Source organism: Podarcis cretensis, assembly GCF_951804945.1.
Source record: "Podarcis cretensis genome assembly, chromosome: 12".
NCBI lineage: Eukaryota > Metazoa > Chordata > Lepidosauria > Squamata > Lacertidae > Podarcis > Podarcis cretensis.
This window is the reverse complement of record NC_137181.1, coordinates 18181007-18198701: the sequence shown is the minus strand read 5'-3', so window position 1 is coordinate 18198701 and position 17695 is coordinate 18181007. Positions and strand designations below refer to the sequence as shown.

General features: G+C 41.2%; 1 protein-coding gene across 7 annotated transcripts in view; it reads right to left on the bottom strand.

Annotated features, from left to right (window-relative positions):
- CUL2 (cullin 2) overlaps window positions 1–17695 on the bottom strand; it is a 50781-nt gene that overhangs the window by 27963 nt on the left and 5123 nt on the right. For 2 of the 7 annotated variants that reach the window (XM_079946717.1, XM_079946721.1), the window contains exons 1-7: window positions 16936–17094; window positions 12049–12187; window positions 8036–8138; window positions 6997–7091; window positions 5724–5829; window positions 3881–3963; window positions 3346–3399 (exon numbers count right to left, since the gene is read on the bottom strand). In XM_079946717.1, the coding sequence (XP_079802843.1) occupies window positions 3346–3399; window positions 3881–3963; window positions 5724–5829; window positions 6997–7091; window positions 8036–8138; window positions 12049–12167 (560 nt within the window). In that variant the 5' untranslated portion in view covers window positions 12168–12187; window positions 16936–17094. Of the gene's footprint in view, window positions 1–3345; window positions 3400–3880; window positions 3964–5723; window positions 5830–6996; window positions 7092–8035; window positions 8139–12048; window positions 12188–16935; window positions 17095–17154; window positions 17386–17695 lie in introns of those variants that run through there. The other 5 variants (XM_079946719.1, XM_079946718.1, XM_079946720.1 and 2 more) reach the window with 5 other exon arrangements.

The window sequence follows — 17695 nt, the reverse complement described above, 5'->3', positions numbered from 1 at the left end:
CCAAGAAAGAGAAGAAAGTTCAAGGTATACTGTACAATATTCCAACTACATCCCACATTGCAGGCTAAGGATAAGGAGTTCTGACACCATTATATGACGCAGGCAAAAGTGCACAACAGCAGGAAGAGTGTCGAGAAATGTGTTTTCATTCCACCACATATTACGAACAGGAAGAGGGGGGAAGGATGGCTTCAATGTTTAATAGCTGACACCTTACACTGACCTCACATTCTTATTTATGCCAAGCAGATTAAAACTTGAAAGCAGTGTTGCCACCAAAACTGGTACCCTCAAGAATGAAGAGTGTGAAAATAAACAGACACAAAATTGACCTAATGGCTTGGAAGCAACAAGTAGCAGACCTTCGGTTTCCTCCCACCTTCCTTGAACAGGCAGCAAAAAAGCAGAAGGTGGGCTTCTAAAGGACAAAAATTAAACCCGAGCAAATGGCAAATCCCAAAGTGTCTTAAAATCTGAGAGGGACTTGCTTTAGGCTTCCCTATAGTAGTTTAAAACAGAAAAAGCTTCATTTGAGGCAGGCAAATGTATAAACCATTTCAGCTACACTTTGACACAAGCTGTATTCTATGATGCTCATTATCATCATGCAACAGATAGCAGGGGTGTGGTAGCAAGCTCTACGCCTTTCTGCACATCACACTGCATGTCTTTGCAGCCCCTCCTGGAGCCCTCCAAGAATTCCTTGCACAATTTAGAACCCTGCAAGGTGTTGTGCTAAAGGGGACAACTCTTGCCAGCATGCCACTTCCTCCCCATCCAGGAGTCCAGGAGTGAATTTGAGGCCAACTGAATCATAACCTAAGAAGATAATCAGTTAGGTTTAACTTTTGTTCTCCAGATTTGTTCCTTGGTCTCTCACTTATGCCTGAGCTAATCTTTCCCTGACTACAGTACACGCAAGCATGAGACTGTCACAGAAAGAGCCATAGAACAACTAGGCTTAACAAGAGCCAAATGGAGTGCTTCCTCGTGACAGGTTGCCTCTTCTCTTGGTAAGATGCACTGTTATTTCAAGCCGCAAACCTGCATGACAATGTCTGCCTCACTGTCACATAGAGGTGCTAAGTACCATAGAACCAAGTCCAAAACACAATTCTAATTGGTGACTAAAGATAAAGGTACCCCTGACCATTAGGTCCAGTCACGGATGATTCTGGGGTTGTGCACTCATCTTGCTCTATAGGCCGAGGGAGCGGGTGTTTGTCCGCAGACAGCTTCCAGGTCATGTGGCCAGCATGACTAAGCTGCTTCTGGCGAAACCAGAGCAGTATACGGAAAGGCCATTTACCTTCCCGCAGGAGTGGTACCTATTTATCTACTTGCACTTTGACTTGCTTTCGAACTGCTAGGTGGGCAGGAGCTGGGACCGAACTGGAGCTCACCCAGTCGCGGGGATTCAAACCACCGACCTTCCGATCAGCAAGCCCTAGGCTCAATGGTTTAGACCACAGCGCCACCTGCGTCCCAATTGGTGACTACCTAGGATCAAACTCCAGCACTGCAGGGGCTTGCATTAGATGACTCTTTGCGTCTGTCCCCACTCTAACATTTTATGAAATATAACCTATGTCACATGAAGTTCTGGCACAGGGAATTGCTCCAGGATATCCAAGTCATTCCCACTCCCCTTTTCTTTTTGTGTCATGCCTCTTAGATTGTATATCTGAGGAACTGTCATCTCACTGATAATTGTATGCCATTCTGGGAGGCTTTTGTGTGTGTTGAAGAATAATATAATAAATAACAAAATCAAGAATAATAAAAAATGTAAGGGGAAAAAACTATCTACAGACAGTTCTTCAGGAAACCCTAATTCAAACTGAACCAAGCCTCTAGGCTGTCAACTCCCAGTTCTATGAAGTTACTCATATCTGGAAGTCCGGAACTGATTGTGAATGTGAAGATTACCATATATAAACTTCTTACAGCACAATCATAACCATGCTTACTCAGAAACAGGCCCTGTTGATTTCAGTGGGGTTTACTTCCAGTTATATGTGGTTAGGATTGCAGCATTAACAGCTGAAGAAATGTCTGTGGCTGAGCTTAACTAAAAGAAGTATCAGGTGTTCTTATCCAGAGATTTCACCCTGCCCCTTTCACCATGTCAGTTAAGATGACCACAAACTGCCTAGGATACCTACAGAAGTAAACATCAGAACTTTTTCTTCATCAGATATGACACTTGTCTGTATATGAAGGGGGAACGTGAATACATAAAACTACTACAGTACATGTGCCAGCTGCCCAATATGCAAAAGTTCTATTGCAATCTTTTAAACATGATATCGTTTCTACATCTCTGCCTTCAATAGTTGCAAACCGAAACACACAAAACCTTCTGGCCACTAAAACACCAACACTTACATCTGCAAAACAGAAACTGATAACCCGCACAATATTCAAGAGGCTAGGTAGGAGAAAAAAACATTAGGGGCAGGCAGAGGCCAACCTGAAGAGTCCTCCGTACAAACTATAGCAGCTTCTATAGATATTAGATCAGGACAGTAAGAAGCAATCAAGAACAGCTTTACATGAAAAGAAAAGGAAGTTAAAATTCAGGATAAAAAGGGCAAGATATGTCCTAGTGGAAGACACTGATCATGCAAATGCCAGTACACACAGAACAAATCTGGTGGTACTCAGGATCGTGGCCATAGGACTGCTAACTTTACAATTCTGCCTCAGTTGCTGAGCACTGGGTCACTGCAGGTTTCACAGCGGCTCCATGGAGCAAACTCCTATTGGGAGTATATTTTTTTCTTTCCTCTCCTGCACTTCTTAAAATTAACAGAAGAGTCATGACTTGGCCCTGGAGTTTAATTATTTTTTTAATTGTCAAAAAGAACTGGTTTCTATGAAACACCCATCCAGGAAGATGGGAATCCTCTGTTCGTATGCTCAGAGAAGCTACTTCCATATGTGAGCTTTAAAGAGCACATTCAAGCTAGATTTAACTGTTATCTGCCCGAAACTGTTGCTTAGAGCTATAGGGCACTTCATCCCTATGCATTAATTTTTGCAAATGATACCAAATATAACCTAGGGCACAGTTAAGCATGCGGAAGACCTGCAAGATCAACAGACTGAAGCACACTTAATTGTGCCTTGGATTGCGGCTGCTCTTCACAACTCCTGTAAAGGTGCCATAAGGCAAATTCTGTTTCACCTGACAGCAGCTTTGGGACAGGAGGTCACAAAGAAACCTCAGTGCATGGTGAAATATAGAAGGTTGGTTGGTTAGATTTGGTTGGCTTTTCTATGCATTTGCTAACAAGCTATAGAATATGCAATATTTTACATTGCTGGCAATCAGAGCCTTACCCTGGAACAAGGCTGACTGACAGAAGTAGCTGAAGCTTGTACTGCTGCTCAGTTCTGTAATACATTCAGAATTTCAGAAAGAATTCTAGATCTAGTGTCAGTCCTCTTTTTAAGAAAAACATTTATACAATACTCCATAACACCTAATTCGAAGGAACTTAAAAGTACATTTGTTTGGTAATTCAATAGATTCAAATGTTCTAGGCCAGACTGCAAAATCACTAGATCAAGATCAAGGTTTCACAGCAAGTAGCAGAAATGAACACTGGCTTTAGGGCTCCAATAACATCCTCTATTTGCTAGGACACACTACCTGCTTTTAGAGCCAATTTCACGTCTCAAAAAAGATTCTGCTTTCCCTGAATATGTTGCCAACATATAAAAACCCAGTTACGATCTAAAGAAACAACAGTAAGAAGTGAATAGTGACGTTCTTAAATCAAGCAATTACAATTCTCGGGTAAGTACAGTAAGTAAGCATATATAAAGCAGGCAACTTGCATTAACAACAACAACAACAAAAGGATTAACTCACTTTTTGATTTCACGGAGGAGCATTCGAATGAGGACAGCCTGTAAAGGCTCAATCATTAACCTCCTCCACATATCAAGTGCTAGCTGTTATGAAAAAATGCACAACAGAAACATGTCAAGCACAGATGATTCATTTGTTTATTTTAGATTATTTAGAATTAAAAACTGCTCAATCCTAATGGATTGTAGGGTAATATTGCATTAAAATAAGGTAATATTGTATTTAAATGTAGAAAATATTAGATTAAATTAGCATAATCCAGGATTGGGAAATATGTGTTGCAGGCTGGGGCTGATGAGAGCTGAAGTCCAATAACATTTGGAAAGCCACAGGTTCCCAACTCTTGTGATCAACAATAGCCAGTACCGAACTCAAGCATCCCCTCAGATTAGCTTTGGCTACTCAAAGCCAGTTTGCATTTATCTATTGAAAAATCCTTACAATACTGTTGGAATGTGCAGAAAGGAAAAGTAGTCCTCTTTGGCCTGTTGCACATGTGTACAAGGCAAAAGAAACCAACAGTAGTAACACTAAGGCTGCCTCCGAGTGTACGCTCAATAGCCATGGTTTGTTCTTGCCTTACCACTCGTGGTTGGTCTGGGGGAGACAAACCACTAGTTGGTTCGGACACAAAAGCTGAGCTCTGGGAAATGTGAGGGCAGGACGGGGGTGGGGGGGATCAAAGTGGCCATGATTTTTGCTCCATGCACTTGCATGGTTACTCATTCATGTTTTGCACATAACGCTAAGCCCAACCATGGCAAACTGGGCTTAAATTAGTTGAAATCAACGGGGCAAGTTAATTCCCACTGCAATCAATGGGAATAGATAACTAACTTATTGCACAATGAACTAGCCGTGTCTACTCAGAAGTAATCAGTGTTATAAGGAGGTGTCTTATATAGAGTCTAGTTTGATATAACTGCCAGCGGCTCTCCCAGGTTTCAGAAGGAGATCTCTACCAATCGTACCTGGAGATACTGAGGATTTAACATGGGACCTTCAGGCAGCAAAGCAGATAATCTAACATGAACTATGACTCCTCCCAAGGGGGGACTTACTCCCAGGTCAGTGTAGTTAGGTTGCAGGCATAGGCTGCAATCCTATAAACACTGACCTAGGAGTAAGTTCCGTTACACTCAATCGGGATTACTTCTAAGTAGACATGTATAGGACTGCACTGTTGGTTTGGATACAACCCACTATTATTTTTTACATGTGAAACAGCCCTAATATAATCCTCCTTATATCTGGGCTTTCTTTTATTCCATCAGAGATGCAAAAACTTGTCAATTCCAGGGGTCAATTAACAGGGTCCAGAGATGAGTGTCATTCAGAGATCAGACTTTCCTCTTTGAGAAAAGTATGTATGTAGGGTTTAAGTATATGCCACCCCAAGCATCACTTCTAATGAAACAAGTTAATAAAACAATGCCTCACCAAGCCCTTATTCTTGTCAGCTTCATATTAAAGGCACTACTGTAAATTATTAAGTGTTGTGCATTTCGTACTTCTTTCTTTGCAGCTCTTTATCATCAGAGCCCCATTTCTCTTTCTGTATCCACCAATCCCACCAAGATACTGTATAATCTATATTCATTTCACAGCAAGTAAATAATACACAACAATAGTCTGTTCACTAAGGCTGGCTGAAAAACCAATAAAAGCATTGAATGCCTCACTGTGAAGACTTACGAAGGCAATAAATGAGGCATTTATTTTACTGATCCAACAAAATGGGCTATACGGTTTTCAACAAAGGTGACCATGGCAAGTTATTGTGAGGAAGAGAGAATTAAATGCACTTATTAACTTTCTGGAAGAACATCCATAGACTGCCTACCTCTCCAATCTCCATCAATGGTTCACTCATATCCACACCTCCATAACCATACTGAAGATCAGCTTCAGTCAATTTGTTCTTCTTAATAAACTGTGTATTGAGGTATCTATGAAAACAAAACATATTGTGAGTGTTTTTAGATGTTTTCTGAAGCAAATCTAGGTCAGGAAAAAAAGACACATCTCACTATCAAAATCGTAGAGCTGTAGGCAGAAGACAACACCACACAGGAAACAATGGCTGTGTTAGACATAATTATTATAAATCTTAAAAAAATTATTTGCTGTGTCATAAAAATATATAGCAAAGTGGTTTACAGCCATGATGGCTATGCTCTGCTGCTGCAGTTGGAGGCTTCTAAAAAAAACAGTTCCTGGAAACTGGGAAGAGTGCTCTTGTGTTTGAATTCTGGTTGTGGGTTTCCCACAGGCATCTGGTCAGCCATGTGAGAGCAGGATGATAACTAGAGGACCTATTGCTCTGATCCAACAGGATTTTATTACATTCTTAAGCAGACCCTCCACATGAATGCCTGATTATATGGAAGCCTGATGTACATGGTTTTCCTCAACTTTGAGCAGACCTGAAAGCCTACTGGAAACCTAGCTGTGTACTGAAGAGGCTTATGAATTGCTGCTCCAGCTGGATTTATGAAACAGGGTTTATGCCCATAGAAGCATGTTTAAGATCAGGGTGCACTCTCACTTTTTACAGTTCTTCCTCCAAGGGGCACAGTTAACTCTTTTCCCATTCCACTGTTACGTTACTTTAAATGAATTAGTTAAATGAGATCACTTGGTGTCCATCCTACAGGCATTCAACAAACTATCCAAAAATATTTATCTTAAATCTATGGTTGCTGGATCCACAGGATAGTGAGGCTTTCTCTGGAAAGGCATGGAATGATTGCAAGGGAAATAGACAAGCTGCTCACATTCTTCCTGCGCATCTGCTGATCTAAACTGTCATTTAACAGCTAAACAAACCTTTATAAAACCCCACGTTTCTGCATATATGCACACAACAAATATATTTCATACAGAATATCTTTTTAGTTGTCATATTTTTATTAATCTGAGTTTTGTAAATAAGAGAAGCATCTACATGTTGTAACCTACATAAATAAAATAATGCTGGAAGCACTTCATAATCCTGTCCTAAACATAGTTTTGAAATCAAATTGTGACTGTGTCCATCTCCCAACAGCTTCAGCTTTCTTCTATAATTTTTTTTGCATCAATTACACTTTTAACATGTTTTCTCCAAAATTTACCTGTATAAACAGTCCATATAGTCTGCCCCTTTACTGTATTCATCCCAGTATCTATGATACATTACCAGTACTTGTTCTTCAGAGTCCATGACTCTCTACAAAAAATAGCATAAGGGAAAAAGATCAATTCCACAATTTGCACTGTAGTAACAATGTCAGAAATGCTGAAGAACAAAATTCTATAATACATTCTCATATCTGCACTGTTTCAAATTTTTTTGGGGGGAAATACCATACATATTTACATGCTACTCTCAGGTAGGGTTGGGCAATATCTGGTTGTCAACACTGCAATATATCACCAGCTAAACATTGTGATATACCAATATATAATGATGTCTGAAATAAGGATGGAACTATGTAGACACAAACAGTAGGGCTGGGTGATATTTGGTTTTCAACTTCATGATATATCACCAGCTAAACGTTGCGATATACTGATATATCACAATGTCTGAAATAACAATGGAGCTATGTTGAGGGAATGGCTGGCTTCACGGTTTTTCCTATATTGTGATTTCTGCACAGCGTGAATACACATACACACACAAGTCATGATGCATAATATATTGCCAGGTCAAAAATTATAAAACCAGTATCACAATAGGGTTTTGGACTATATATTGATATACCGGTTTTGGACTATATATTGATATACAGTAGTACCTCGTAGTGAGTCCGCCCTGTTTAGCATCCATTTTGTGGAACGTCTGCAGCAAACCCAGAAGTACCGGAACGGGTTACTTCTGGGTTTGTCGCTTGCGCACACGCAGAAGTGCAAAATTGCTCACGCGCATGCGCAAAGATGCGCTTTGTCGAGCGTCCCTTTCATCGAGCATCCAGGGCTCCGGAACAGATCCCGGACTCAAAATGAGGTACCACTGTATCGGCTAGCTCTACTCCCAGGTTGTAATTCACAAAATATTTTACAAATTAAAAAATGACTGTAATCCTTAACAAATAGTGAAACAGCTTGTATTCACAGTCATGAAATCCTCATACAGTGAGAAGACTCACGTCTTGTACACTTTATAGTTACCTTGTGCAAATGGCGTACATGATTTTCCAAAAAATTCTTTGTTTCCATATAAAGTCTCTCCCCCAGTGGTTCAGGATAGGCCACACACAAAGCATAAATGTCCCTGGGTTTAAAGTCAAGGATGAAACATATTTTCAAATTCTCTTAACCCAAACTTTTAACAAGATCTTAAAAACAAATGAACAATGTGGCTTGGTTTCAAGGCTTGCACATGGAAAAGTTGCTGGCTTTCTCTTTCAGTTGCAGTTCCATGTACTGCAGAGAAGGCTGTTCAGGAGAGGCCTTCCCAGCCTATAGAAAAAGCATCACAAGTGGGAATGTAGGGCCTGAAAATCACCAGAAAGCCATGCATGGGCCTTTTGCCCTGGCCTGTATTTACAGTGTAGCATAACCTGTAAAGAAACGGTATCTTTCAAACAATCCTTTTTTGAGAACAGTGTTATTTCTCCAAATCTAGAGCAGGAAGCAGTTCCTCACAACAAGAGCAAAGTTACCTACAGAATTTTTAACAATACACCACTTCATACTAGTAGAAGCTTCAGCATGTTCTTCTTGTAAACTTTGGCTTCCGAGAGGATGTTCTTCATTATGGTCTGCTTCCTTTGAATACTCAACACTAACAACGTAACAGTTAGCCATATGTGAAATAATATCTCCTCCAGAAAAATGTCTTGCAGTCTAATTTGTCTGTAATAACAGGCTACATAGTTCCTAAAATAAGCCTCCCCCCCCCCAACACCCCACCTCTATTAAAGCTTTCCTGGAAGACAGAAAAGTAAGATATTTAGCCAAAAAAATGATAATGGCACCACGTTATTATTGCTCATTATAAAAAACACACTGTCAAATTTGTTTCCCCCATAAGCCATCCAAAACACAAAGCATTGAAACAAGCAAGGTTTTTCCAGAAGGATCTGATCCATAGCTGATGCATCTATGTGGAAAAAGAACTATTATACTCTTGGTCTTTTCTAAAGCAACTGAGTAGACTAGAAGCATGAAATAACGGATGAAACAAAAATAATTCTTTCTAAAATAAAATCCTGCCTATACAAGGCATCTATGAAGCCAGCTTTTTATTTCTGAATACCAGAAAATGTTGCTGCTGTTGCATTTATGAGAAACCTTGAAAGTCTGGGGAGTTTATTACATACCTAGTAGTTTTCGTAAGGACTGACTCATTGTAGCAAATAATAAGCAGTTGCCCTAACCATGTTATTCTGAAAAATACAAAGATAAGCAACAAATTGTGAACTGGACTTCTTCAATTCCTAAGCTTTAAGATTCACTAAACTCATATATTTCTGTGTGATCAAGCCCCTCTGATAGCGACTTTTCCAATAATGATCAGAAGCTTGTCTCATGGCCCCAGAATGTAAAATATGTAGAATTTCAGTGGGAACTTTCCAAAGGGAGAAGAAAAAGTGACTAGACCTCAAGTCTTGAAATGGCAGCTGACCTTTGGGTGAAACATCTGAATTGGTCTACCCACTACCCAAAGCAAGTTTTAAAAGGAAGAAGCTATCAACATCATTAAACAGCATCTGAGTCCTTTAATACCCAGCATCTTCATTTGATGGGTGGAGTTCTAGAGGCTATCCAACCTGCTTGATGAGATAAGGTCTCAGCTGAATTTTGGGTCCTGTTGTATTTGCCTTGCTTGGTGCTGCAAAGTCTGATTCTCTTAACCCAAATTCTGTTTCAGTTCCCTTCACACCTTGCTTAGCATCCTGGCGAGGACACTCCTGTAGCAAGCAGTGGGGGGACCCACAAAAAGCAGAACCCTCCATAATTTGTTCTTCTTCCTATATTTAGATTTCTGTTTAGAACCAGAACTACACTGCAGTTTATGGATTACTGGGGTCTACCTTCCTGAAGCAACAAACAGGTTTCCAGGGGACAGAAGTGGTATTTTGGCAACCACTGGTATTATGGTAAAGGTAAAGGTAAAGGTACCCCTGCCCGTACGGGCCAGTCTTGACAGACTCTGGGGTTGTGCGCCCATCTCACTTAAGAGGCCAGGGGCCAGCGCTGTCCGGAGACACTTCCGGGTCACGTGGCCAGCGTGACAAAGCTGCATCTGGCGAGCCAGAGCCGCACACGGAAACGCCGTTTACCTTCCCGCTGGTAAGCGGTCCCTATTTATCTACTTGCACCTGGAGGTGCTTTCGAACTGCTAGGTTGGCAGGCGCTGGGACCGAGCAGCGGGAGCGCACCCCGCCGCAGGGATTCGAACCGCCGACCTTTCGATCGGCAAGTCCTAGGTGCTGAGGCTTTAACCCACAGCGCCACCTGCGTCCCTGGTATTATGGTAACACATTGCAAATGCTGCAATAAGATCTTGTTGAAAGCCTATCCACCAATTTCAAGAACAACCAATGCCAAGAAATGAGAGCAGGGACATAAAGAAACAGGAGTCGTTTACTAGGGTGAAAAATGGAGTAAAGACAGAATGCCAGAATTGTGTTAAAAGGCACCCTGCCACATCAAAAATCTGTTTCTACCAGCCTGAACCATTCAATGGAAACTTGGAAATGACTTTTACTTTAAAAAGCAAAACTAACTTTCTAGAATGAAGTTATAAAACAGTAAATTACTACTAGTAACATGCTTAAGTTATGCTGCGAGGGAAGCACAGTGCCAGAAATATCTTGTTCCTGCAGGGGTTCAGGCTGAACAGATCTGAAGGTCAAAAGGTAGCTGAAAGTGAGTCAATGCTTTAAATAAAAGTAGCATGTGATCTCCATTGCTCTTTACAAGAGGACTTGGTATTATACCGGAGCACAGTATCCTGAGCATATTTACTCTGCTTTCAGTCTCAAGGAAGGTACACACTATCGAAAAACTGAATTAAAACCTGCTGTGAACATCAACACATTTGGGCATCATATGAGCAAAGGAACAGCAACTGCCTGCATAGGACTTGTTTGCACCCATCTGTAAGGTACAATAGATTCCCCTCTGCTAATGCATCATGATGTACTAAGTTTACCAGGATGCAATATCAACATCACAGGTAGGCAGGTTGTTTCTGTAAGAAAAGCAGGTTGTTTCCATCCCCTATACTACATATTCCAAAAGATAATTGGTCATGCATCCAGCAAAATATAGCTTCGATTCCTGGCATTTCCAGGTAAGGGCTAGGAAAGAATCCTGTCTGAAACCCTGGAGAGCAACTGCCAGTCAGTGCAGACTATACAGATAGACCAAGTGTCCAGCTTTGTATATGCTGATGAGAACAGTCGCTCTGCTACTGAGTCATAAAGGAAATAGCTACTGACAGATTCCACCTGGCTTGAGGTTTTGCTAGTTCCTTCAGTAGCATGTGTCTTATCTTGCAAACATAAACATTCACAATTTGCATATATAGATGGGTTGCATCCAGCTTATACAAATAATTAATTGCAAATACACTGACAATCCTTCAAAAAGGCCTTTTGTTGAACAATTCTCTGGAAAAAGGCAGTCAGTGTTACCAATAATACAAAGGATGGCTATCTTTTCTTCCAAAGCAAACCAAACATCAAGCTATCCACTGTCATAGTCAATCAAAGCAACAGTTAGAAATCTAACCCAACTGCAGTAAAGCAATAAACAATAGTTCAGATGAGGCTACTTGTGCCAGTCGGACTGTTGGCATATTTATTAGGGATGTCAATTTGGCTGCTCTAAGTGAATAAAAAAGCCACATCTTGCATTCAGAATATATACCAAAAAGTCATGTACTAAACTCAATGTAATTAGACAATCATTATCATTTATCCATAGCAACAGTTCTTAGGAAGTGATCAATTCAGATTTTCCCCATTTCACTGTATGCAACATTTCTGACAACTTTTTTTTACAATGAGGTCCTCATTTTCTCAGAAGTTGTCAAAAATGGGGGTCATAGAAGACATTTTATTCCAGCTGGCATAATGCTGGGCACAAATTTATGCAAGGTTACGCCAAACCAATATCTGCAAGACACACGATGACATGCAATCAGAGGCCAGCTTCTATTAAAAGGATACGAAAAGCGGTCATTCCATGTTGATCTTTCCACATAATCCAACATAACAACAGCTTTAATTGTTGTAAGCAGCTTGTTCCATGTTTCATCAAAATCAACTACTCGTGGTTTCAAGGACATTGTGGGGCGTTAGTATTGATCTGCAAAAAAGAGAAAAATCCAGATGATTAGTTTCAAACTAATGTTAGCCACAAAATATTACTATATCGCTTAACTCTTTTGTTTTAAACCTTATAATTATTTAGAGGAGGAGGAGGATGTAGATGATTGTATTATTTGTATGCCGCCCATCTGACTGGGTTGCCCCAGCCACTCTGGCCGGCTCCCAACAGAATACTAAAAACACAAAACATCAAACATTAAAAGCTTCCCCAACCGACCTGCTCTATTACCCAGGCTGATTTCTGCTGGTACTCTTAGAAATCTTTGCTACAGAAATGTTGCTCTGTGGTACTTCTCTAGCAAAGTGCAATATTCCGTGGTCCTCACTGTTGCCATGTATACTACAAATAATGCGCGCAAGAATGAATCACAGAACAAACAGCGTGATTCCCAGAAAGAGCCTGAGTAGATCGGGGTCAATTACATGCATCAGACCTAGAGAGGTTTCTAGGAAAAGTACACAGAGTAGCACAGAGCCGAGAAAAAGTAGCCAAACTGTTTCCTTTTAGGTGTTTCTTGCAATAGCAAATGGAATCCCGTAACAATGAATGATTTTGCTGTTCCAACAGGAAGCCAATAGGGAGGTCGATGATGCTGCAATTAAGTAGCAAACAAACAGAAAATTTGAGTTGCACTTCAATAGCTTGCACTTCAATTGCAGAAAATTACTTTTTAAATGAGTCAGTGTAGCAGAACAGTTAAGTGCATTGGAGGAGGACTGGACAGACCAAGGTTCAAATCTCCACTCAGTCATGGATCACTGGGTGATCTTGGGACAATCACTGTCCCGTATTAATGTCCCAAAGAGATCATTTACTTATACTGTATATATAAAAGATCTGGGGTGTGTGTGCATTTTATGCTATATAGATTTAAAATTAAATCTGAATTTAAACACAAACCATAGGGAAATGTACACTTAACCAAGCACTGAATCCAAGACTCTCTACAAAGCAAACTGGTTCAGGTCAACAAATCAGTTTTTCTGCCATCAGGAACCTACTGCGGGCTTATACAACCCCTCCTCCTTCTCATGCAAGCAGACTCCCTCCACCACTTCCTGGTCACTAGTAACCATAGTTTGCTGCTTACTGCTAATAACAGTCTGCTTCCAAAACAGAATCAGAACCACAATTTGAAATAATCCACAGAGTCAACATTGGCGCCAACCTGACCTCTAAGTGTGGTTACGGCAAGGCAAGGATATCCAGCTGAAGAGAGGATGGGGGGGCAGATATACCCATATCCCGATCTCTAAACTGCAGTTAATAACTGTACTAACCCTGGGCTCACTGAGGGCTAGAGCAGAGATTCTCAAACTCTAGTTCACAAAATCCATTCAGGTCCACAGAAAAGTTGCGAAGCAGCTGAAAGTATCTAGACTTGACATAGCACTTTGGTTTTTTGATAGCAAGAGTCACTTCAGAGAACTTAGCACTCCAAAAAGGTGCATCCACCCCACTAAAAATACTGTCATTATTAAAATATGAGTTGTGTAAGTAGTTTTATTTGTATAACATATTATAATGACTATTTATACCTAGACTCCTAGCAATTTCCAAGTGGTGTGGAATATTCAATATTCCTCAATAAGTTTGTATTTGTTCACTTCTAACAGCAATACCAACATTACTTCAAGTTATCTAAGCAGACCAATGAACCCAAATTTAGCTGATAATGCTGACTATTCTAAAAGTGCATTTTTGCCATACTGTACAAATAAGCGAAATCGCCATTTTAAAACACAGCACACTGTATGCTTCCTTACTCATACCAAAGATGTATCAATAACTATCTCCAGAATACAATGAAAGAAGAGAAGAAACAATGGAAAACAAGGGCAAACACTCAGAAATAGAATAGAAACAGAAGCAGAATAAAACCGTTGACAGTTCTCACAGTGGTGAATCAATTGCTATTACTTTTCGGAAAGATGGAAATTGGTTAATTTACTATGGGTGGTATGTCAATAAGTAAAAAACTGTTTATGTAAACAAACCTAACGCAACTCTTTAAGGTGCATAATTTATAGAGTTACAATTTCCTATAGTATGGTTCCTTCTTTATGAATCAATTACAACATTTTACCTTCAGGCAATTCTGTTAACAACAACTTACACCTGCATACCTATCTTATCCAGGCATACTTCACACACAAGAAATTCAGACTGGTCTTTCTTGATAAATCTAAAAGATGTCTTAAGATGAGTTGGAACTAAAATTGCTTATCCTGAAGTCTACAAAACTTGGGGGAAGATAGACACAATATATGAAAACAATATTCTCAAGGACTGAACTTATCAGACAAGTGTCTGGAGGCCTGCTAGATTCTTCCCCATAACTCCCATGTACAGCATGATAGTGATAAGTGTTTTCTCATATTGGCTGACCCATCACCTGATATTCAAAAATATACCAGCTCTAAATACATAATTTTCATTGTCTCTATTATGGCTAATAGCAGTTCATGGCTCTATCTTTCATGAATTTCTGTCCAGTCCTTTTTTAAAAACAAAAACCACCAAACACCATATCAGATGTCATAATGACATTTTCCCTAATGGAGATAACAACTGTGCATTAAGGGAAATGTGGGCATGAATTTTGTTTCAGTCAATCTAAGCATGTTTTAGCTCACTCCTCATTAGCTCAGGGATAAAACAATAAAAGATAACTACAAAAAATATTCAATAATAGCATAAATGGGTCAGTTAATAAATTAAAACAACTACCCAGCATAGTAGCCATCAATAACAAATGGCCGAGTCTTAGCACAAATGCCCTGTGTAAAAGCAAATAAGAGTTGGTGCCAGCCATTTCTCATGAGCACTTCAAAAATAGGAGCGCCACCATGGAGAAGGTTTTTGAGTCCCTATCAAGTGTGAAGTGGTCCTAAGATTCTACAGAATACAACGACATTGTGGTAGTACTTCATTACTGAGGTATGCACATTACATCTCTCCACATCTTAACTTTGTCCAAGCCTTGGAAAATTGATACCTGCTAAAGAAAAAATCCTGCCTGGTAGGTAGTCTGCCAGGTCCACTGCTGAAGTCATCTTGATAGGATACATTAAGTGAATGGTGAATTTGGCAGTGTGTGAATGGATTTATAAATAGAGGTACAAAACATATGATTACACCAAAAAAGGAAAAGGCTTATATGCTAAAATGGAATGAGATACATATATACAGGTGACTCTCAACTTATGTGGTGGTTACATTCTGGTGATAGCATATAAAGCCAAAATCACATATAGTCAAAGCACAGTGGGTTTAATGACAAGTGGGTTTGCAAAAAAAATTTCCCCCTGGAAGCCCGTTCCCTTTCCAATTTTTAATTTTAATATTTTTTTTTGGCCAAGTATGTAAAGCTGATTGCATGCAAGTTAAATGTGCATAAGATGTATCCCTGGTTTACTGCATGACACAGCATGATGTTTGTATTTTATAATGCTGTAATTATAATTCAGTTAATTCTCAACTAGAAGAAATGCAAGAGATATAATTCTTGCATTCACTAACATGCAGTCCAACACTGACTATTTTAATTCATCTCTCACAAATCATTTGAGAGAGGTCTGGAGAGAGCAGGAAGCAATGAAATAAGGCTTACTATTGACTTCTGTCAAGGCAGTGTCAACTACCTATCTCCTTATTTGCAATGTAAACCACAACAGGAATATGATGTTCATTCCTAATATCTTTCACACTCTTGTGCAGGAGGATTTTTTTCTGATAGGATAAATGCCAGGAGAGTATATTGTCAATGATACTTTTTTCTGGAGGAGTTGTTTATAAGGCTATGGCTTTCTTAGAGGAAGTTCTTCAAAAGTGTTGCAGATAAATTTAATTTTATGGGCCAGACAGTTGGTGGTGTTTCAAAGGACACATTTTGGATGCCCAACCTCCCTGCGGATTTAATAAAACTCTTGTTTTGCTGAGGCGATAATGGAAAAAAGTGATACATAAATTTTCAATGGTGCTACTGCATGCAAGGCGGATTTTTCATTATCAGAATTCTTAGAACCATCACCTTCACTTTCAGTACCTGGTTTAAAAATCCAGCAGTATTACTCATGCAAAGCAAAACCGGAAACACTGAACTAAAACAACATTAACCCTCCCTGCATTTTGCCATTCATCTAGACACTTCTTTGTTTGTGACTGACTTGCCATTTCCAAAATGGGAACAAAAGGCCTGCGGTTGTACCCTCGTAGTGCTTGCTTGAGCACAGTCTTATTCAGGTGTTCTTTGATGCCACACACTCGACAGGTAAGGTTATGATCCAAAACTAGCATCGCAATCCTTAACCGTGTCTACTCAGAGGTAAACCCTGATGATTTCAATGCTCCCAGGAAACGAGCCCTGAACGAGCCAAGGTGCTTAAGCCCCATGGAAAGCAATGCAAAGCGCGGCACAAGTCTGGATCCGACCCGGAGATTCTGAACACGCCCGCAAACATCCATGAGGTCGGGGCTCGAGGTAAAGGGCAGCCAACGGGGACGGGTCGCAGCAGCGGGACACATACCGGCAGGGAGATCCTATGGCCCGTTCTCTAGACATGGGGGGAAGAAGGCCGAAAAGAAAAGAAGAAGAAAGCCGGGGGCGAGGCAGAACATAAGGGGCGCCTGACCCACAAGGGAAATAGGCGAGGGGGGTGAGGGGGAGGCGGAGGAAAGAGAAGCGGAGAGAGAGGGCGGCCCCGCTCCCCCCCCCCGGTTACCTGGCAACAGGAGAGGCCTGGGTCAGTGTCGCCTCCCCGCCCCCTCCCCACACGGCGCGTCTCCTGCGCAGGCTGCGGCTCCTGCCCCTCCGCTCCCCGGGATCCTCCTCACAGGGCTGCCATTACCCAGCCGCCACGGCTGCCCGTTGAGCCCCGCCCACTGGCTTCCCAGTAGCTCAACGCGGGCAGGTTGTGGAAGGGGAGGGCGCGCCCATTCACCTCACCCTTTTCCCGCGGCCGCCTCCAAGGCGCGCGCCAAGGCCGCTTCTCCCCTCTTCTCGGCGCGTCAGGCTCCCCCCATCAAGGTGTCGCGTTCGGCCCCCGGAGGCAGGCCGTTCATAAGCGCGCCTTCGTCTTTCCCCCTTTTCTCTCCTCTCCCTCGGAATCGCAGAGACAGTTGGTATCGCCCGGACTACGGGAAGCGCGGAAGGCCAATCTTCCTCGCCACTTCCGTCCCCTCAAAGAAATAAATAACACGGCTTCCTTTACCGCAGACGAAAAGGAGAGGTTGGGCTGCGCGTGCGCCGCTCTCTTCTTTTGTATGCGCGCGCTTCCTAATTTGGCCGTGCGTGATTACGTGCTCTTTCGCCGGGGCGGGCTGCCGCGCTCTTGCGTGGAACGAGTTAGGACGTGCAAAAATAAAATTGTGGCCCCGCGGGAAAAGGAATGTTTTAGCAAAGTAGGCGTTTCTGTATTGTCGCTAGTCCTCAAGTCAGCAAATGCAAGATGGGGTGTGGTGAAAGAGAAAAAATGTATTTTT